At 36.6% G+C, this 23,118-nt stretch overlaps 2 protein-coding genes across 3 annotated transcripts in view; both read right to left on the bottom strand.

The window, feature by feature from the left end:
* Positions 1–12,128, bottom strand: part of trpc5a (transient receptor potential cation channel, subfamily C, member 5a) — a 69,204-nt gene extending 57,076 nt beyond the window's left edge. For both annotated transcript variants that reach the window (XM_051113145.1, XM_051113154.1), the window contains exon 1: positions 11,514–12,128. The gene's annotated coding sequence lies outside the window, so the exon portion shown is untranslated. The remainder of the gene's footprint in view (positions 1–11,513) is intronic.
* Positions 12,129–20,511: 8,383 nt separating this feature from the next.
* zgc:174945 (uncharacterized protein LOC793867 homolog) lies at positions 20,512–22,295 on the bottom strand. Its single transcript, XM_051115688.1, has 3 exons — positions 22,029–22,295; positions 21,460–21,786; positions 20,512–21,351 (listed from the first exon to the last, which is right to left on the bottom strand). The coding sequence occupies exons 1-3, from the start codon at positions 22,102–22,104 to the stop codon at positions 21,245–21,247; spliced, it is 510 nt and encodes a 169-aa protein (XP_050971645.1). The 5' UTR covers positions 22,105–22,295; the 3' UTR covers positions 20,512–21,244.
* Between the last annotated feature and the right edge of the window lie 823 nt (positions 22,296–23,118).

The following is a 23,118-nucleotide window of genomic DNA, read 5'->3' as shown; positions in this document are numbered from 1 at the left end:
TCATTTTTAATGAGAATGTCATAACTCCTGGTGAAATAAACTCTTGGTGACTTCTATTTAGTGACAAATGCTGGATTTCAGTCATTTAGTCCATTAAAATCTAAACATGCACCAATTTTTCAAAACTGATCCGAAAACAAAATTCTGAGTATCAGCAGATACTAATCTGATACCATTTTAGGGTCTTGTGACAGTACAAAACTGCACCAAAGTTTGTCTGGAAATGGACTGAAACCCCTGAAATGGTAGATGTTGGTCTGCTTGTTTGGTGCATACAAAAGATCGTATGGCAGCGTTCGCACCAGAATTCATTTTAATTGATCCAAACCTGGCAGGTATGAGCACACCTTTACAGCTGACCTCAAGGTAGGGCTGAAACAATTATTTAACATCATGTAACGTTGATAACAAAGGAGTGTAGATGAAATATTTTTGTTGTCGAATGCTCGTTTAATCTCACATGACCCCATGTAAGGGGCTGAAATAATGTGGTTTGACCGGTGTGGTGTTGTAGCACAAGACTGTAATTCAGTTCTCCCCAAAAAGACCTCCCTAGTGAAAAAAATATACAAAAATGTATTTAAAATACGTTAATTTAATGCTAAGTACAAATAAATTTACATATTATGTGCTTCATAAAAATACCCTGCAATTGTACTTTTAGTACTAAACTGGTATATTTAAACTTGGAACAACTAATTTTCTGATTAATGCACTTTAATTGTGTGGACGTAGTGCTGAAGTCCAACTAAAGATATACTTAAATATATTTACTTGTGCTAAAGTGGAACTATTGCAAGTAGACTTTAGGTACACTTTACATATCTTGCATTTAAAGATCGATATTATTTAAAGATCATACAATCCTTATCAACAGTGACATAAAAACATATTTTAGGCTTAATATTAAGAAATGTGCATTATGCACAAGTAGTACTCCAAATAAAGTTTAATTCAAATTTTTATATCAGTAAGTCTCAAGCGATATGTCAGTAAATATGTTAGACATGAACTATACTTAGTAGAAAATAAATGCATGTTAAATCTATTACTTTTTTATTAGGGTAGGACTGTCACTACCGATTGTTTTAGTAATTGAGTAATCGGCTGATTATTCTGACGATTAATCGAGTAATTAGAATTACATTTTTGTGAGGTCATGAAAATAGACCTAAGCGAAAATCGAATACTCAAACCGAATTGAGCAATCGTGACAGTCCTAATAAAATATTTTTATTAGTAAATGCAAAAAAAATTACATTAAATATTAAACATATTACATTAAAGTTTGTTTCGCATAGACTATAATGTAACGGTATAATGTGTTTTAAGAGAGCTAATGTTGTGAATAAACATTCAAAGCTTACTGATTAATCAGTGGAATAATCAATGATCGCTAGATTAATCGATTATCAAAAGTGTTTGTATCAAATAATCGTTTGTTGCAGCCCTACCTCAAGGTCAAATTCAGATCTGCCTCCTTCAAATAAAACCAAGTCTTCTCCCTACTTCCATTACATCACAACTATCTTTTAGACCAAGAATGTCAGTCTGTACCCAACAATGATTTTACCAAACAACAAGCCTCAACTTTTTCTTTTTCTGAGTTATTTTTCTCCACATCTCTAAATATCCACACCATGTTAATCCTATGCTGGTGAACACATCAGTGCACTTGCCCCCACTGCAGCTGGTACACCCACACAGCTTTCTGCTCCTTAATGCTAATTTTTAGATACTGGATAGGCACATGGTACAGGCAAACCTTTCCAGGATCAGTGCTGTTGTCAAAATGGATCCTAGTTGCTTTTTGTAAAAAAAAAAAAAAAAAAAAAGAACTGTGTGTGCTAGTTCTTCTGACTGAAAGCAGTTGACATCATTGCAGAGCATGCTTATGATAAACGGTGCACATTTGATTATCATTAGCATTGGTGTGGACGCTGACATAGTTATCGGTCTTGGTGTGGACAAGCCTTAAATCTGTAAAGATTTTTTTCAGCCACTATATACCCCACCCATAGACTAGCAAAGGAAGCAGTTCCTATTCAGCCTTATTTTACTTTCATGTGGATGCTGTACAGTATAATGATTTCTAACAATCGATGACCCTTCCTATAAACTTTACCCTGCTTCTAAACCTGAGGAGAAGATAAAGGGAAGGCAAGAGTTTGACAGCCCTATAGTGACTCCACTACAAAGCACCACTCTGACCGAGCAATTATCTCTGCAGTCTAATCGCAGATGGTTTAATTGTGTAATTAATCTGTGGTTCTCAGTCCTCCAAGGGCTTCTTATCTCTGAGGAATATCATTAGAGTATAAGATGGGCCAAACATTAGCTGATAAATCAGACGTAAACTAAGTGTGCAGGACAATCCCCAGTGATCCATATGAAGCGGGGAATGCTTCTCTTTTTGGAGCAATTCTTGAGTGCCTGAACTCAGTGATACTTCCTTCCATAGCATCTACCTAAAATTATTGATTTATTTACCGCAATAATAAACCACATGATCTGAAACAGTGAGATTTGCCAAATACTAAGACATTCTGAGATTCATATATATATTTCAGATTAACTTTTAATTATATTTTATGCTGATAATATAATTTCTAATTTAAAAAAATGCAAAATAGCAACATTTTAGAAACACCAGTAGTCTCTGCCTTTTCGAACCCTACTGTAGTATTGTCTTGCTCACAAAGCTTTTTGTTTTCCCTGTTTAACCGCAGTACAGAAAAAACAAGAGTCACAAAAGAAACACACTGTGCTCTGAGGGGAAATAACTTTAACTTGTACGATCAATGAAAAGCTGCTGACGAGGTCCGAACGGGCACACTGATTAAATCAATACATCGACGAGTATTTTCCAGATTGGATCAGACAGAGAGTATGGATCTTTCAGCAGAAACCTCAGGGGAATCAAATGCAGACGCTTGTAAGAACTCATTTGGGCTTGTCTGGTCCTTTGAGATGAGCAAATTAATTTAAAAATGGCCTGACACAGCACAGTTGCATCTTAAAGACAATTTCCCTGAATTACGGGAAGCAGGGAGATTAGCACATATAGCTTGAGTCGTAACTAAAGGAACAGGCTGGCACGGATGCCATGCAACTGGGTAGACATTTACGGGTATTAGAGGCATCAGAAATTGAAGCACACCATCTCAGAGGCTACAAAACAGCAGATTGTGAAGGATGACACGTTTATGCCACTGTAATCCAATTAAACTCCTTGCTGTGCTGTGTGTGTTAAAAAGAGACAGTCTGCAGTAAACATGTCTGCAAAGATGAAGATGAAATTGTAAAATGTTTTCGTCCTTTACCTTATGATCGGTAACGTTTCTCTCTACACAGTGCTTACATACACATCTATCTATCTGTCTATCTATCTATTTACCTGTCTGTCCATCCGGACAGACAGACAGATGATAGATATATAGATAGACAGATGCAGAATTTCTAAATGGCTGCCTATCTATCTATCTATCTATCTATCTATCTACCTGTCTATCTATCTATCTATCTACCTGTCTATCTATCTATCTGTCTGTCTGTCCATCCATCTCTCTCTGTCTGTCTGTCATCTGTTTGTCTATCAATCTATCTATCCATCCATCCATCCATTATCCATCTACCTGTCTATCTATCTATATATCTGTCCATCCTATCTATCTGTCTGTCCTATCTATCTGTCCGTCCTACCTATCTGTCCGTCTATCTGTCTGTCTGTGTCATCTGTCTATCTATCTATCTATCTATCTGTCTGTCCCTATCTATCTATCTATCTATCTATCTATCTATCTATCTATCTATCTATCTATCAGTCCGTCCTATCTATCTTTCAGTCCTACCAATCTATCCATCCATCCATCCATCCATCCATCCATCCATCTTCTCATCTACCTGTCTGTCTATCTATCTGCCTGTCTGTCTGTCCATCCGTCTGTCCATCTGTCTATCCGTCTCTATCTATCTATATACCTGTCCATCTATCTCTCTCTGCCTGTCTGTCTATCTGTTTGTCTATCTATCTGTCTATCAATCTATCTATCCATCCATCCATCCATCCATCCATCATCCATCTACCTGTCTATCTATCTATCTGTCCGTCCTACCTATCTGTCCATCTATCTGTCTGTCTGTATCATCTGTCTATCCATCTATCTATCTGTCAGTCCTACCTATCTATCCATCCATCCATCCATCCATCCATCCATCATCCATCTATCTACCTGTCTGTCTGTCCGTCTGTCTGTCCATCCGTCTTTATCTATCTATCTACATACCTGTCTATCTATCTATCTGCCTGTCTGTCTGTCCGTCTGTCTGTCCTACTGTATCTATCCGTCTGTCTATCTATCTATCTATCTATCTATCTATCTATCGCTAACAAATGCCTAGCAACTGCCAAGCAACCGCTCAGTACACCATGGCAACCATTTAGAAATGCTCAAGGAAACACCTAAATCACTTTAGCAAAGTGCTTAGCAATGGCTCAGAACACCTTAGTAACAGTCTAGCAACTACAACCTGGTAAAAGCGTGAATAAACATTAAACTTTCTTATACAGAGTTTCTCTTGACAAACTTTCCTTTTCTAGCTTCCGTTGTTTTTCTGCTGTCACAACTTATCATTGTGGTCAATTTGTCATGCCCTACAGTTAACATTTAGAGGAAACCTCCGTCATTTTGCCATTACTCATTCGACAAACCCTAACAAACGCTGACAGGCAGACGTATAATGAAAATTTAACATACGTCTGAGAGGAAGGAAAATGCTTCCTCCTGTCAGATTCTCTAACAATACAAAGCGACTGCTTGCCTCACCATTATATATTTTCCTTTTAGCAAACCCACCAGTGTGCATGTCAGAAAGCCAAGAGCAAACCCATGAGGGTGTTTGGGAAGCCTTTAAAATTGTATGAAGAGCTAAGCTCTGCAATCTCTTGTGATCCAAAACAAACTTACGAAAGACAAGTACGGAAACATCTCTGCCTTGACTAGTGTAAAGAATGCAAAGACTGGAAGGACTATGGCTGTTCTTCCCAGCATGCTTCACATATAAACATGAAAAACACAGATCTGCTTTTCCAATGCTTATCTGGCAGGCAGGAAGGGGGCAAAGTATTTTTTGTGAACTAGAAATGTTCTTCTCTTTTTACTTTCCTGGCAGACATGGCTGCAAATTCTGAAATGTGTTGTTTGTTTTTTTTAGATGCATTTGACTATGTAGTGAGGATAAGTTACACATACACCATACTTAACGCCCTAAGCTTTATTTTTTTATTAGTCGGCTGCATAAACCCAAAGCATCCTGCAAAGCCAATCCTGCTCTAAACTCAAGTCCTATAAATCTAATCTGTTCACTTCTGTATAAGATACTCTTTTCTTATTAATCCCCAAGTCATACCTGAATGTATTCCCAACAGCCTGTCTCCAGTTTAACCTTTTAGTTTAATAGATAATTAACAACCCATAGCCTCCCAGGCATTTGCAACCTGCACACACACGCGCAAACACAATTTTCTATCATTTATCCACGTCAACAAACTCACTGGTCTATGGAAAGGCTCTTTAATTCAGTAGCGGCGATAATTACGGCAAAGAATAAGCCATGAGTGAGTTCATCTTGTGAGTCATTTTCGGGGTTAAGAGCTGTTCGCCGTGACATACGGAGATGCTGTGGCAGTGATGTAGAGCATCGGTGTGAGAGTTTAATATGCCAGGCACGTTGAGTTACTCCCTTCTCTGTGAACTTAGGCGATACTTCAAAGCCATGCTTTTGTCATGTCTAAAGAATGTGTCATCGATGTGAGATGGGATCAAAGTTTTTGTTTTGTGTGTCTGAAGCGCTGTTCCACAACCAAGCGAGCTTCTAACGCGGCATCCTAAATAGCATGGGAACTCACACGTGACTGATTTGGAGCACTCTAAGGCAAATCCATGTGCTACACCAATAGCTCGTCTCACATGAAGCACATTGGGAGATTTGACACAGAATTGACCTGCTGGAGACATTAGCATAATACTCTAATAACCATAAAACACAGCACACACAAATATTTGGGTAAAATAATACTGTTGTGATTACATTACAGCTATTTTTACTGATACTTCCCATATTGAATGTGGATCTGAAGCCTTATATACTGCAAGCGGTTTAGGTTTTATTGGATAATAATCTTACTGTACATTGGTTGGAAGTTTGACATTGCAAAGCATTTTATCTGCCATTTGGGTTTAAAGGAACTTTTAAATTACGCATTACTGTGATAAAAAACACCAAAATGACAAATGACAAACCTAGGCAAGCACTTATCACTGTCAAATGAAGAGAAAAGCCTAATTTGACAAATTAATTTACCTTGGAGTAAATATAGGTGCCTTAACTGATGTTACACAGAACTTGATTGAGGGCTGACATATAGTTTAATCCATGGCATGAATTTCTCAGAATTTATTTGATCATTTAATAAAGGCGAAAAGTACTGTATCACATACCGTATACATTATATATACTCTTTGTTATAAATTAAACTAAGATTTTAAGAGTATGTTTTACAAAATACAAATTCAGTCTTTCTATTTCAAAATTTCATGTTTAATTCAATATGTTACTTGCCCTTTCTTTGTAATTACAGTGGCATGCAAAAGTTTGGGAACCCCTTACAGAATCTGTGAAAATGTGAATAATTTTAACAAAATAAAAGAGATCATACAAAATGCATGTCATTTTCTATTTAGTACTGAGTACTAAGATATTTTACTTAGAAGATGTTTACATATAGTCCACAAGACAAAAGAAATAACTGAGCTGAAATTATTAAAATAACCCCCTTCAAAGTTTGGGAACCCTTGGTTCTTAATACTGTGTGTGCTTACCTCGATGATCTACGAACTATTTTAGTGATGGTTGTTCTGAACAGTTAAACTGAACTCTGTTCTTCAGAAAAATCCTCCAGGTCCTTCAGATTCTTCATTGTTCCAGCATCTTTTGCATATTTGAACCCTATCCAACAGTGACTGTAGGGTTTTGAGATCCATCTTTTCATACTGAGGACAACTGAGGGACTCAAACACAACTATTAAAAAAGATTCAAACATTCACTGATGCTCCATTAAGAGCCGGGGTGTGAAAAAGTTTTAACAGGGTGAAGATGTCCAAATGTTTTTTTAGTACTGCCCTTTCAGAAGCAACAGAAGATACTTGCATGTTTCCCAGAAGACAAATTAAGTACAATTTACCTTGATCTAAGTCCCCCCCCCCCGGCTCTTAATACATCTTGTTTCCTCTCAACATCATAGAGGAAAGTGGAAAAGTGTTCAAATATGTAAAAGATGCTGGAAAACTGAAGAATCTGCCATTTTTCTGAAGAACAGTGCTCAGTTTAACTGTTCAAAACAAACAAGGGACTCATAAACAACCATCACAAAGCAACAAAAAACAGTCGTATATCATCCATGTAACTACACACAATATTAAACTTTTGAAGGTGGTTATTTTGATTTTTTTTCAGCTATTTTTTGTCTTGTGGACTATATGTAAACATCTTTTATGTAAAATATCTTACTCAGGACAGTACTAAATTAAAAAATGACATATCAACATATCAAAATATCATTTTGTATGATCTCTCTTATTTTGTTAAAATTATTCACATTTTCACATATTCTGAAATGGGGTTCCCAAACTTTCACATGCCACTGTTTTTGTGAAATTTCTTAGTGAAACTTATGTCTAGGTAATTTTTTTACAGTGTTATTTGTGATTTGTATTTATTCATGAAATTTACTAGCATTTTTTAGCAAATTCATAAGGTTCAAAGTAAACACTACACCATTTTTAAAGTTATTTTACTGTATTTTTTAATCATCTGCATAAAAATTTATTTAAAAAATAAGTTTGCAATCTTACAGAGGACTTCTACTTACAAAAGATAGTACAGTGCATAGGAACATTTGATTAGATAGGGCTGGTCAGTAATTTTCAGGCTTCAACAAAAGGTCAATTATTAAAAAAAAAAGTTAAATAAAATACCAAGTAACCAATTTATGTTTTCCCAAATAGGCAAAATGTTAGCATGAGACAAATCTTTTGGACGTCAGATTCAAATATCACGATAATCACATCCAAAAATGCACTCGAAGCATTTTTATAATGACCAAAACAGGTACATTCTGCATTTACAATAATGGCACATTATTCTAGCTAAAGAGCGATGGCAGTTTCAGTAATGGGCTCTGATTTGATGTAAACTGCGTAAGCAGCTTGTCTGAGTCTGGGCCTCAGTGGAGTTGACTTCTGCTGGTCTCAAACACTCAGTCACCGCAAAGCCAGACAGCATAAGCCACCAGACACCCTGCAATTCTATTAGATTTATTATCTTCTCACAAAGTAAATCTGACCTTCTCCCTTTGTCCGTATTTCTCTCTTTTCGTTCTTTCTCTTCCACTTTTTACCTGTCTTTACCACTGTATCTTTTGAAGAATCTGTGCTTTTCTTGTTACCAAAAGGTCCGTTCCATCATCCTGAATGATGTCACAGTGACTTACATACTTTGTTACTCTTTTTTGAAGGCTTTTCCATTCTTAAAATTGCTTCCAGTACTGTAGGTGCACTGCTCGTTAAGGATTTGATGGTTATTCTGAGCAAAGCATGATGATCTAGTGTTTTTGGAGACCTGTGTGTGGGTCAGTGAATACACACCTGTATTTGCCTAAGTCCTAAATCTGTTTATCTTATGTAATGCACCATTAAGCAGTGTAATCTTATTTGAGAAGATAGGTCACTCACTTATAATCAAGGGTTTGAAAGGTTGGACCCTGATGGGTCCTGTGCAATTTCATTACAGCCCTGAAGATGACAAAATGGGGACAAGGTTAAATTGATCCCTAGAGACATTAGTCCAAATGAACCCTGGCTTGCAAACTCAATGCGTCTATAACAGACCAACAAACCGAACATTATACAGTAAAGATTTTTTTTTTCTGTCACCTCCTAATAGTGTTGCTCACACCAATTTCTTTTTTTCCCCTGAGCTCCCTTGAGGCAATGAGCATGGACAGTCCATCTGGGACAAACCTTGTCTACTGTCTCTCTTTTGTTTCCACTCAAAACAGCACCTGGAACGAGTGTGTAAACTGGGATCACACTCCTCAGCCATCAGAGATGGGCAGATATCATTTATTATCCTGTAGCCTTAAATCTTAAGGTGTCTGTACACATACAATGTCTATTTAAAGACATAATGCAGCAAAAAAATTATAATAAAATACGCCATAGCACTGACTCATAGTATCCAAACCAGCTCTGGTGCTCTTTCAAAATAGCCTTAAACTTTGATGTTTCTAAGTTTTTTCCTATTCATAATTTCCATCATTTAATTTCAATGTAAATGCATTTATACTGCACTTAACGGTTTGTATAAATGTTTGTGGTAAGTATTCAAATGCAGCTACTGTGCTGCCTGTGCTGCAGTGTAAAGTTGACATACATTAAAGAAACAGTTCACCCAAAAATGAAAATTTGCATAAAATTTACTTACCCTTAGGCCATCCAAAATGTAAATGAGTTTGAATAAAGTAACGTAAGTAATCCACAAGCTGTGTGTTTGTAATAAATCCATCAAGATGTTTTTAACGTCTTTAACGTTAAACATGAGTCCTCTGTTCATAATATTGCTTTTTTCCAGTGAAAATGTTGTCTTGTCTGAATCAGGAGAGAAATACGCACAGATCAAGCACTGCTTGCAAGCAAAAACAGTCATAAAACATATGTCAATAGATTTGTATGTGAGAGGACAAAGGGTATTGACTTTTACAGTAGAGGAATTGTTATTATGAATTACAGTATTTGTACAGAAGCGACGGTATAAAGATAAAATGTCCTGATGGATTTGTATTTTACAAAACAAGCAGCTTTTCACAAGATGTTAACTGAGGGACTGGAGTGGTGTGGAAGACTTGTGGATTATTGTTATGTTTTTAGCAGTTGTTTGAATTCTCATTCTGACAGCACCCTTTCACTGCAGAGGAACCATTGGTGAGCAAGTGATGTAATGCTGAATTTTTAAGGCTTGGGGGTGAGTAGATGTACTGCAAATTTTCATTTTGGGGTGAACTATTTCTTTAATTCATGGCAAAAATAATGATATTTGTTTACAAAACCATTACAGTCTGAAAAGTTGAACCAGCACTACAGCATTAGGCTCTTTCGGGGCTCGTTTTAGATGATGAAACCATCACACCATCACTCCATTACAATACAAGCTAATGATGTTAGACCCTATTAACTAACCAGAACATAAATGTTACAACAACTATCATTTGCATCCTTCTGACAATTCAATTCAAATATTACTAAGCTTCCCCATTTCATTAAGAATCTGCATTAAAAATGCTTCATTTACTGTAGACCTAATAGTGTTGCTCACACAAATTAATTTTTTTTCCCTCAGCTCCCTTGAGGCGATGAGCATGGACAATCTATTGGGACAATCCCTGTCTACTTCCTAACCTGTGTTTCCACACGTACAGTAACAGCGCCTGGAACGAGTGTATAAATCTTTGATCACAATCTTCAGCCCTCAGAGAGCAGCGGGTATCGATAATTATCCTGTAGCCAGCAGTGCCTGCTTAGCAAGTCTTACATGCATTAATGCATGTAAGAAAGAATTTTTTTTACATAACCATTACAATCTGGCATTTTGAAGAGACAGACTGATCATTAGTTACTTACTAGATCAGTGAATGATGCTATTTGATTAAAAACTACAGAAAAGCAGCTAAAAAAATGACATTTACAAGTAGCGCAACTTATTTAATGCATTGTTTTGACTCTTTGAAATAACAGCCATTCGTTCTCGAATTATAAGTGTATTGTTTAAGATTCAGACATCATCAATAATAATACAATACTATTCAAAATGTATATTATTTTGTTGTTGTATTATGATCATTAACTAAATCATTAAAAATTTGTTTTGCATATTGTTTTTTTGACACATAGATATTAAAAAAATGCATATTGGTATAGTCACTAAAAATCAATATCGAGTGATCTCGAAGTTGAACTCAAACCAACACTGCAGCATTAAGCATTCATGCAGTCATCAGGATTATTTAAGATGATGAAACCACAATACAGCATTAAAAAAAAAATAATAATAATAAGTTGTTACAAAACCCTTTAAGTAAACAGAACATGTATTTTGTGCTAACTCTTATCGAATGAATCCCTGGTCTCAATATTGGCCGTCAAATCTCATGAAGCTTCCCCAATTCATTCAAATCTGCATGAAAAACGCTTCATGTACTTCACAGATCAGGTTTCCGTGGCCAGCTGCGTGATGTGTCCATTCTTGTTGACCAAACGCACTTACTGACACCTGCAGATGTAGGTACGAAGGCGCCTGAGGAGCGCTCTCACTTTTGCGACGCATCAAACGATGCTCGACAAAAGACGTTTTAGAACTTAAATGCGAATGTAACCAATCTCCGTATGGCATCGCTTACCTGATGCGCCTCACTTATATGGAAATTGAATCGCCCCTTGTATCAAACAAGGAGGGTGCTCCGTGGTCTTCTTATGTGGCAGGAGAGTCTGGAATACTATTTATCATTGGCGTCCTCACGAGATCGTAATATTCCCCATGTAGAACCAGTGGAACGCGTTCGGCGAATACACGAGCCTCTTTTCTTTCCTCTATTTTCCTTTCCTACTCTCTTACACATGCATTAACACGCACTGCACACACGCCCCAGTGGGCTCTCCACGCGTAAACGCCATGAGGAGCATCCCTGACTCCAATGCGCATTTTATCCCTCCTGTACGCGCGGCTTATTTCAGTGTATTCAAGCCAGCGCAGTTCTCACGGCAGAGAAATATTAACGTTTGGCCAGCAGAAAGGCTGGTTAACTCACATTTCCAACGGACGCTAGATACAGGTGGGTTTGCCAGTCTCCTACGTCTTCTTCCAGAAGTGCGGAGCGAGGAATATTTCAAAAGAACAAGTGCGTTTCGCGCTCGTATGGCGGCATCTTGTCTTCATATTGGGCTTCGCGGCAGCTGCAAAGATTCCAGCGTTCGCGCGCTGCGGTTGTCATGGTGTCAGACTGAGGGATGCTGCTGTGGCGCTTGATTCGTGACATCACACTGCCGTTAGAATTGCTACAAGTTTTCTTTTATTGGTTAACACTTACGGGGTTTCCCTTCTTATAATTTAACTCTTAAATGTTGGAGTTAAGGATGATTTTGCTGCGATATTCCGTTGCTTTAACAATTGCAATCACTCTGTTACAGAAACAGATCCATCTATTAATAAAAAAATCTGTCTTAGAAGGAGATGCTTTGAACAATGTTTATGCTGCATTGCAGTTTTCCATTTTACAAAACCATATAGTTACCAGGGGCTGTCATGTTCCGAAATAACCATCCTTACTTTTGAACATGCAACTTTTTAGTTTGAAGCAAATTAAAATGAGCTTAAAAAGTATTCGTTCTCAAGCCATCTAAGATGTAGATTAGTTTCAGAGTAATAAGTATTACATCACTTGCTCACCAATGGATCCTCTGCAGTGATTGGGTGCCCTCAGAATAAGAGTTCAAACAGCTAATAAAAACATAATCCACATGACTCCAGTCCATCAATTAACATCTTGTGAAAAACTGCATGTTTGTAAAAAAACATATCTATCATTAAGGCGTTTTATCTTTAAACAGCTTCTGTACAAAGTACCATAATCCAATGCTTTCTCCAGTGTATCAATCCCCTGTTGTCCTCTCACATCTATTTGTTTAGGACTAGTGCTCGATCTGTGCATATTTTCTCCTGATTCAGACGAGACAACATTTTCACTGCAGAAAGCAATATTATGGACAGAGGACTCACATTAGCAGTTTTCGCAGTTTGTGGATTACTTACATTACTTGTGGATTATTGTGACGTTTTTATCAGCTGGTTGAACTCACATTCTGACAGCACCTATTCAAACTTATATACATCTTGCATGGATTGAGGGTTAGTAAGCTGTAGTTGCATCTGAAGTGGTACTTATACCACATGTATACAAACCATTCAGTGCTGTATAAATGCATTTACACAGACATTATGAATAATTTTTAAAGGAACAGTTCACTCAAAAACAAAATTTTGCTAAAAATGTACTCACCCTCAGGCCATCTAAGATGTAGATTAGTTTATTTCTTCATCAGAACAGATTTGGAGAAATTAGCTTTACATTGCTAATCAATGGGTCCTCTGCAGTGAATGGGTGCCGTCAGAATGAGAGTTCAAACATCTGATAAAAACATCACAGTAATTCACAAGTAATCCACACCACTTCAGTCCATCAGTTTACGTCTTGTGAAGTGAAAAGCTGCATGTTTATAAGAAACAAATCCATCATTAAGGCATTTCATCGCTTCGTTGTTTGTGTACAAAATACCATAATCCAGAGTAATGCTTCTTCCACTGTAAAAGTCAATACCATTTTGTCCTCTCACATCTATTTGTTTAGGACTAGTGCTTGATCTGTGCATATTTCTCTCCTGCTTTCTGCTCCTGCTATATTATGGACAGAGGACTTGTATTTTGGATTTCTTACTTTATTGTTCATTACAAATACGCAGTTTGTGGATTACTTACATTACCTGTGAATTATTGTGACGTTTTTATCAGCTGTTTGGACTCACATTCTAACGGCACCCATTTAAACTAATGTGCATCTTGGATGGCCTAAGGGTAAGTAAATTTCTTTCTTTTTTTTTTTTTGTACATTTTATGCAATTTTCAATACTTTTTAAAGAAATAGTTAACTTAAAAATTAAATTTGAAAATGTACTGACCCCCAGGCCATCTAAGATGTAGATTAGTTTATTTCTTCATCAGAACAGATATGGCAGAATTTAGCATTATATCACTTGCTCACCAACTGATCCTCTGTAATGAATGGGTGCCATCAGAATGAGAGTTTAAATAGCTGATTAAAACATCACAAGCTTCCACAAGTATCCACAAGTAATCCACATTGCTCCAGTCCATCAATTAATGTCAACTGTTCTATCATGTGTGGTAAAATATGAGGTGATATATTTTTAAATAACTAATGCAATTTTTGACACTAAACACCAAACAACTGATTGGTATGTTTGAATATACGGATGAATGCCAATAAGGCATGACTGTCATTGAAAAATAATGTTTATTGCTAAATGTCTCTTGCGAGCGGAATTAAAGAAGTAACAGCACCCGCTCTCGAATGTGTGAGTCAGTGATGTGTTTGGACAGAGCTTTGGAAATTTATGTCCCTGGATATTGACTGGTGGTTCTTCTAGCCGCCTCAAGGCATAGATGTGATTCACAATAGTCGTTTTGCCCTTATTAGCTGAGGACCTGAACACAAGAGAAACATTACAGAGTCCCACTGTGAGCTCACACTCATCGCCATTAAATAATCATTAAATACACACCTCCTCTCAGCTCAATCCATCATCAAAGGGAAATTTCCCTAATCTTGTCAGGTGATTTTGGGCTCTCTGCCTTCAACAAAATCCACATCTTTCTCTTGAATTCACATCTCATTTTTTAAGTCCTGAAAATACTGTACATGCAAGAAGAAAATAAATGCACCATTTACATTTTCCCTATTAGCATTTCACCCAAAAAATGAAAATTAGTTGATAGAAAGAGAGTTCAAATGACTCCACACAATTAATTAATGTCTTGTGAAGCAAAAAGTTGCACGTTTGCAATAAACAAATTCATCATTCAGATATTTTTTACTTTAAATCATTGTTTGTGGCTAAAATAAGAGTTCCCTATCCATAATATTGCTTTCTTCAGTTTCTTGTCTGAATCAGAAGAGAAATATGCACAGATCAAGCACCATTTACAAATGAAAACAGTTTTAAACAAATATGTCATGGATTTTGATGCAAGAGGACAACAGGAGACTTTTTCACAGGAGGAAGAATTATTATGCATTATGGGCTTGAAATTTGGCCAGAAATGACAGTATGTGGTAAGAACTTATCTAATTAAAAGAACAGTTCACCCAACAATAAAAATTTGCTGAAAAGCCAAAAGCAATCGTTTGAAGTTAAAACATGCAGCTTTTTGCTTCACAATAACTAATGGAGTCATGTGGATTACTTGTGGATTATTGAGATGTTTATATCAGCAGTTTGGACTCTCATTCTGACGGCACCCATTCACTACAGGAGTTCCATTGGTGAGCATGTGATTTAATGCTAAATTATTAAAAATCCTAAAATGGCAAAAGGTTTCTGACAAGGTAAGGTACAGGACTGTTGGTTAGAGAATACAAAATTTCCTCACTGTGAATGAAAAACAAATGTGTGTTACTTTAATGCAGGATATATGCTCCTATATAACTAATATATAACTCTTTTCCAGTAGGAAAATGTGCTCTGTAGTAAATCCAGGGATTATTTCTATTTTTAGTTTTTGCAAGATGAACTTGCAGTTTGCTTCAGCATTATTTAATTCAGTAAAAAAGAGATATATTTTATCCAGTGATTAAGTTGAAATATGAGTTTGCAATACACTTAATGAGATGACAAATACTTCAAATGCTTTAGTCCTGGTGAATGTTTATTACTGCAATGAAAGCACCTCAGTGCATAAGTACACTTTATCTATGAACATCCACATGTAGCAGTTGTTTCTACCCAGCTTCCACTCTGTCTATTCAAGTAATAATAAATTATAAATTTGCTTCCCTTCCACAAAGGAACAGGCCATTCTTCCTTCTTACATCTACTGCAAGCCATTGTCCAATCTGAAGAAATCCTACTGAGGTTTCATTAACTATCGATGTTGCTTTGTTTGAAACATAACATTAGAGACTGCGTCAGATTTAATGGAACTCATGACATATTATTCACTGTGTTCAGTGAATATTTTTTGAAATAGTCATTTCTTTTATTTATTACCGTCAGTGATAAGGAAGTAGGAAGTTACAGTGTCCCTCAGAAGACACTGAAGGCACACTTAAAATGCCTGAATCTTGCTGCATTCAAATAAGTTTTACTTTATTTCATATTTTGCTGAAGAAAGATAAGCAGCACTCCAGAAAAGCTCCCTTTTGTTTGCAAATGTTAATTTGTTTTATATTTTATTTAATGAAAGTGACATATTTTGTATATTGAATGTGTGTGATTTAAAAATATTCTTTCTAAATTAACACATACAATCTACCAAATAATATTTAAATGTTACTGTATAAACATAAATAGTAATACCTTTTAAAGGAATAGCTCACCCCAAAATGAACATTTGCTGAAAATGTACCATCCAAGATGTTAATTTGTTTCTTCAACAGAACAGATTTAGAGAAATTTATCATTACATTATTTGCACACTAATGGATCCTCTGCAGTGAATGGGTGCCGTCAGAATGAGTGTCCAAACAGCTGATTAAAAACATCAAAAAAAGATCTTGTGAAGTGAAAAGCTGTTTGCTTGTAATATTCACATCCATCAAGATGTTTTTAACTGAAAATGTTGCTTCCCATTAAGATACAAGTCCTCTACACACAATATTGCTTTATCTAGTGAAAAATTCTCATCTGAATTGGAAGAGAAATATGCACAGATCAAGCAAAAGCTGTTTGGACTCTCATTCTGACGGCACCCATTCACTGCAAAGGATCCACTGGTGAACAAGTGATGTAATGCTACATTTCTCCAAACCTATTCCAATGAAGTAACAAATTCATCTGTATCTACCTGAGACTGAAGAAATATTAATTTCTAAGAGAACTGTTCCTTTAAAATATGGTTTGCACTCCCTTTGGACATCCTAAAAACATCCTGGTAATATATTATGGCAATTTATCTGCAGTTGCTTGCTACAATTGTTCCTGGAAATGAATAATTGATAAAGAGCTTGAAATGATTCCACTATAAAAACAGACACCTGCACTACCTCTCCTCTCTGATTATGAGCCACATTAACAATGGACAAGCCCTCCTTGCTCATTTGACAAAGTGATGTATTTGAACTGCGCTGAATGGCTCTATTAAATAATACATTAAACCGGGGTGTAATTTGGATGTATGCAAAGTATGGGGCTAGAACTGGTGGAATGAGATTGGTTTATCACACTGACATCTAATTACAAATGAATGAGAGGGTAAGCGAGTGTTTAAAGATTCCTCAGAATGACAACCTAATATACACATGGAAGTGGATTTATACTATCTCAGTCAACAGCTCTGTGAAAACGTTTAGTGACTGTATTAATAATTATAGTGAAACTGAAAAGGAAGACTCATGATTTTTACTTTTTAAAGTGATACATTTTATATGCTCAAATACATTTTCATTAAAACTGAAATATTAGTCATTTTGTTGTTGTTGTCAACATTCTAAAATTAGTACCATTAAAAATGCATAACAGGGTGCGTAATATATGAGGTTGAGCTAGTGCAAGATGAGCGTTTGTGGTTAAAAAGTGTATAAATTTGCATTTTTCTTAGAAAATGACCAATTGTTTCGCTAGATAAGACCCTTATTCTTTGGCTGGGATTGTGTAGAGCTATTTGAAGCTGCATTAAAACTGCAGTTTGGACCTTCAACCCACTGGATACCACAGAAGTCCACTATATGGAGAAAAATCCTGGAATGTTTTCCTCAAAAAACTTAATTTGCAACTTTGAAGGGGCCATCGTATGCAAAGTTCACTGTTACATGTTGTTTGAACATAAATGTGTGTTGGCAGTGTGTGTACACAAACACCCTATGATGATAAAAATCCACTTAGTGGTTTTTATTTAATCTGCAAAACCATTCCCAGAATCTTGTGGGCTAAATGTGGGCATACACTAGCTGTGTCTCATTACGAAGAATGCACCCTCCGGAGGCTGCATTCGAAGGCTACATACGTCATAGAGTCTGTCCCATTTCAGAAAAGCAAGTAGGACACTCCAAATGCGACCTTCGAATGCGTCCTTCTTTCACAGGAATTCGGAGGATGCATGCAGTGTATCCTTCGCTGCTACAGATAATCCACAATTCTTTGCGTCGCCTTAACCAACGGTCGTTTATTTGAAAATAAATTGCGATGCCGGCAGATGTAAACACAAGCAACGATGTGGCGTTTAAATATAAAAAGTAAAACTAATACATTTTTGTCCTCCTTTTTCTTCTCCTTTTTTCTGTAACAGATGTCAGTTGTACTTATGCTGGAGCTCCTCAAATATGCAATAAAATAAAACAAGTAAAAAGGTTTATTTTTAAATTACTTTCCAAGTGTCAGGGTTTCACCTCAGTCACACACTCAGCCACACACTCTGACCACACCCCCCGGAGGATCCACCCAACCGTTCAAGATCACCTGATTACTGACTGTGCACCTGAATCCAATTACCACACCCCTATATATACCTGATCCACTCAGTCAGTCAGCGTCTGGTCTACAGATCACTTACCTCGCTTCACGGATCCTCCTGGATTTATTGGACTGTGTTTCTCTCACTTGCTCCCTTGCTGTGACTTCTCCCATTGCTGGACTGCTCAGATAAGATCTTTGCTAAACCTTACCACTGAATTCTGTGTGACAATTCGTCCAATAAACATTATACTCCTGTTTTATACTTACCTCTGTCTCTGCCTTCGTCTGTGTGTGACACCAAGTTTAGGAATAATTTTCCTATATTTATTTAGTGTTACAGCGCAACTAGCAATTGTCGAGCCCAGTGTAGACTGTTGATGTGTTGTCATAGCAACGTGATACTTCCTTTTTTCCTTTTCCGTCCATCCTACGAAGGCCATCTCATTTAATTCTAGGCTTGTGGACACTCCGCATACGCAAACCTACAGAGGATCCGACTTCCAAAGGATACAACCTCCGGAGGGCGCATCCTTCGAAATGAGACACAGCTACTGAAAAACCTTTGACTGTGTGACGTCACACCGACAGAGGCCGCTCCCACGATAGTTTGATTGACACTGGCGTCTTACCTTAGACCCGCCCAGATGAGCTGTAACAGTCCAATCGCCATTGTTTCGATGCCGGAGCAGGGACGTAGACAAGAATGACTCCTAAGCGATTGAGGTGTTCTGTTGCTGGATGTAATAATGAACATAGTAGTGGTCATTTACTGCCGCTGAAGACGCAGTGGAACACATTTGTTTGTGAAGGGAATGCGCCTCCTGATCTACATAAATGCCTATATGTTCACGCAAATCATTTGTGATCCAGCTTCACTCACAGTGAGTATAAGGGTTTTTATGAATGTTTGCGATCGCCTTTCCTAGTTACATGCTAGTTAGCAAGTTTCGTGGCTAAATGCAGCTAAAGGAAAGGCTCGGCACTCCACAGAGAGGGAAGAGAGGGACAGGGCAAGCAGAGCTCATTAACATAAACGTACATCAGTTTTGCAGAACTGATTTTGACAAGGTAAAAAGGATGTTTTTTACACTACAACTGGGCAATTTTAACCAAAGCATGTTAGACTGCTTTAGACTTTTCATTAAGACCCTAAAGAATCATACCAACTTGTGGACAAGAGGCATTCAATGACCCCTTTAAAGAAAGAAATACACAAACATCTTGGATGACATAGGGGTGAATAAATTATCAGGACATTTTTAAATCCTGGAAATTAAATAATCCGTTTAAAGTTCAAATGGTGTTATTTATGACTAAAACCACTTTCAAATTTATGCTCAGCATTTTAAGGGAATAGGATTGTGATCTTTACTGGAGACACAAAAGTTACCAAATACCAGGAATGACCCATATAGATTGAAGTCCCATTGGTTACCCATAATTTGAATACCAATCGATAGTATTTTTGACTGTACTTTTTGGTGACGTAACCAGAGCAACCAGCTAACCCTGCTTGTTCTGCCAGTAATTTGAAAAAAAAAAAAAAAAGGAAATTGTCTTTCAAGACACAAATGTTGTTCAGCCTGTAGGGGAAGTTGTAAGTCTAAGACTGTAAGATTGTTACAGAAAAAAAAATCTAAAATACAACAGTTGTGTAATATAATCATTATATAATGTGAAATATATAAGACCCCTTAAAAAGCTTATTGACTGTAATTAGATCTAGTCATTTTGGTATTGAATGACCAGCATTAAATGACGGCGGGAGTTTTTGGTCTTTTTTGAGAAGACTAACTAAAAATGAAATTACAGAATTACCTGGCATACGTCTTGGATAAGGTCACCATGAAAGGAGAACCAAATAGGGAGAGAGAGAGACTGACTGGAAAAGAAAGAGAAAGTCAATAGACCGTACAAGCCGTACAAGTCACTTAAGTCTCACTTCTCTAGAAACTAACAGAAGGTAAAACATGGTTGTCATCTGTCACTTTAGCCCCTCATAACCATGAATCACCATAGTTCAAACTCATTTAATAGGTCATCAGACCTTTTTTCAGGTTGAGTGTGAGTGTGCTTGGTTATATAAAATATTGATGTTAAATTCTCCTCCAACCTGTCATCCTTATCATCTCAGGCAGAAATGCAATGCTCACACAACCTTAGAAGGTTTATTATTAGCCACAAAAGAAAAACATTTAATTGCTTGGCTCATGAGTTGAATACATCACAGACAGGAGAGAAATATTATATGTTTTCAAGTGAATTCTGTAAGACATCTGATATCCAGTAGATGGCAGTATTTATCTCCAGAGATCGGACAAAACCCTTCCTCAAAAAATGTACCAGATGCTTTGAGGTAAACTGTACGTCCTAATACTGGTGTAATTATGCTTATTTGCATACCAGTGCAGTACATACTTTTATGATGTGGCATTGGAATGCAAATTAGCATGCAGCCCCTTTTGGTAATACTTATTTACAGTTGCAAAGGGATCTGTATCACATTGTTTAAAAAATTGCATTACGCTGCTTGTGTCTTCACTGTGCACATAGCTTTGTTCCTGCATATGTCTTCCGCTTCACATGATGAGTTTGGTTTCAGTTTTAGCTACAAGCCTGGACCACAGCACTGAAATGTTCCACTGCAGTTAAAATGAATGTAGCACAACAGATCATTTAACATACAGACTGTGCAAGGCATCATCCCTTTCACAAAAAAAATAAAACAGTAATAAAAATCAATTTTGTACAGCAGTGCAACAATTTTTGGCAACAATTAAAAACAAAAGAATCATCAGGTATCCAACTCTATAACAACTTTTGCTGTCACATTCTAAGAACTTGTTTCAAGACTTCGGATCAACTACACTGGAAAACACAATGTCATTTAATAACACCATAATAACAATAATATGGCGCTGAGTGCTAGTGCAGTGGCGTCTGTCTTTAAATGGCCGCTCCATGCTGAGAACTTCAGACCTTTGTTTGGCTCAGCTGTAGACAAAAGTATTGTTACATTAACAAGTGTCACATACCAGAGCATTGTAACATACATTGTAACATATAGCCTAAGAATCAGAATAATGTTTCTTCAGCTCAAACCTGTGACGTTGAGATGCACAAAATGGCCTTTTGCTTGAGTCCCACTGTTGAGACATGTGGCATCACACTGGTAGAAGCCACTGTCTTGAAGTTTTAAGGAACTTATTGTCAGGAAAATGTTCCGTAGCCTGTGCTCAGCTCTTTCTGTTTCATTTACTGTGATCAGGTAACTGTTAGGATCCACAAGGGGAAAAAGCTTACTGCTGTTTGTATACCACCATTTGGCTTCAATGTCACAATCCTTTGTCTTAAACTCCACCGTGCACTTGAGAGACAATGAAAGACCTTCAGTCTTCGTCAGCGGTTCACGCGAGTATATCACAGACACTGCACATGGGAAATATTTTGTATTAGCCCATCAGAAATACAGAGTGTATGAGCTCTAAAATGACTTTCACAAAAAAAAAACATTAATTAAAAACAAATGTGTCCAATGTTAAAAAAAACTAGCAAATAAGTGCTAAGATGAGATTTACCATGTCTGTTGGCAGTGACACTTGGCACTAGAGTACACTTTGAAATATAACCTTTATATAAATATTCTTAGTTAAGAATTGAAATAGACATACCTGTTGCTAGTGAAGTCAGCTGACTGCTGAAAACAACCATTATAAGAAACGCAGCTGGTAGGTGAAGCATCTGCATGTTTCTGTGCTTAATCAGATGAAATGGCTACTTGAATATGGTTACTGAAGTTTGTCTGACCATTTAAAGATAATTCCTGTTTAATTTTGCAGATGCAGCATAATTTTCGACAATCACAGATCACATGCCTGTAAGATGTAGCAGATGAGGGAACAAAATCTCAAAATGAACTTCTTTTCGCTGATGGTGGTTTGATACTGCAAGATGTGCTAATGCTACATAAACACTTTTTATGCAGCATTTAACACCTTAGACTTTGCACAGGAATCATTCCTCAGCTTCTACTGCTAACATGTGGTTACAGTGTTAAATGCGTCATTTTCAGCTTTTTTTTTTTAACAAAGTCAGATATTCTGACTTTTTTCACAGAAATCTGACTTTGCATGGCTTTACATTTAATTGATTCATAAAGTGCAAATATATGAGCGTGAAAAGCTAAAGTATGAGTATTATCGGTCTATTCTCTTTGATCAAAATACTCTCAAGCAAACATCAGATCAACTGTAGCTTTAGTAACTGTTATTACTTTTGACCAGTAGGTGGCACTGTTACAAATCGATGTGTTGTGTTCTGTGTGAGGTGACAATGGCACACACTAGGGATGTAACGATATGAAAATTTCTTATCACGATTATAGTGACCTAAATTATCACGGTTATCAGTATTATCACAGTATTGTTAAAATGTGCTGGAAATGTTAAAAAAGTACTGACACATGAAACATTTCACCAACTTTTGTATTTAAATTCAACAAAAATCAAATAAAATTATTTTTGTTTGCATAAACACAAACTTCCCCAATGATGTCTGGATTTTAAATGGCAACATGACTGACAACAGTTTGTCTCATACGAAATGTTCAAATAAAACTTTGAAAAGGTTTCAGCCTTTAAATAAAGAAAAGGATTAAGTCAAAATGATATTTGATTAACAAATGTTCATATGTATTTCATCTGATTCATAAATATTTCTAGATACCTATTTGAATTGTTTAAATGTATATAACCCACATAA

This window comes from Labeo rohita, chromosome 1 (assembly GCF_022985175.1).
Source record: "Labeo rohita strain BAU-BD-2019 chromosome 1, IGBB_LRoh.1.0, whole genome shotgun sequence".
Taxonomy (NCBI): domain Eukaryota; kingdom Metazoa; phylum Chordata; class Actinopteri; order Cypriniformes; family Cyprinidae; genus Labeo; species Labeo rohita.
Note: the sequence above shows the minus strand (reverse complement) of the source record. Positions and strands in the feature narration are given on the sequence as shown.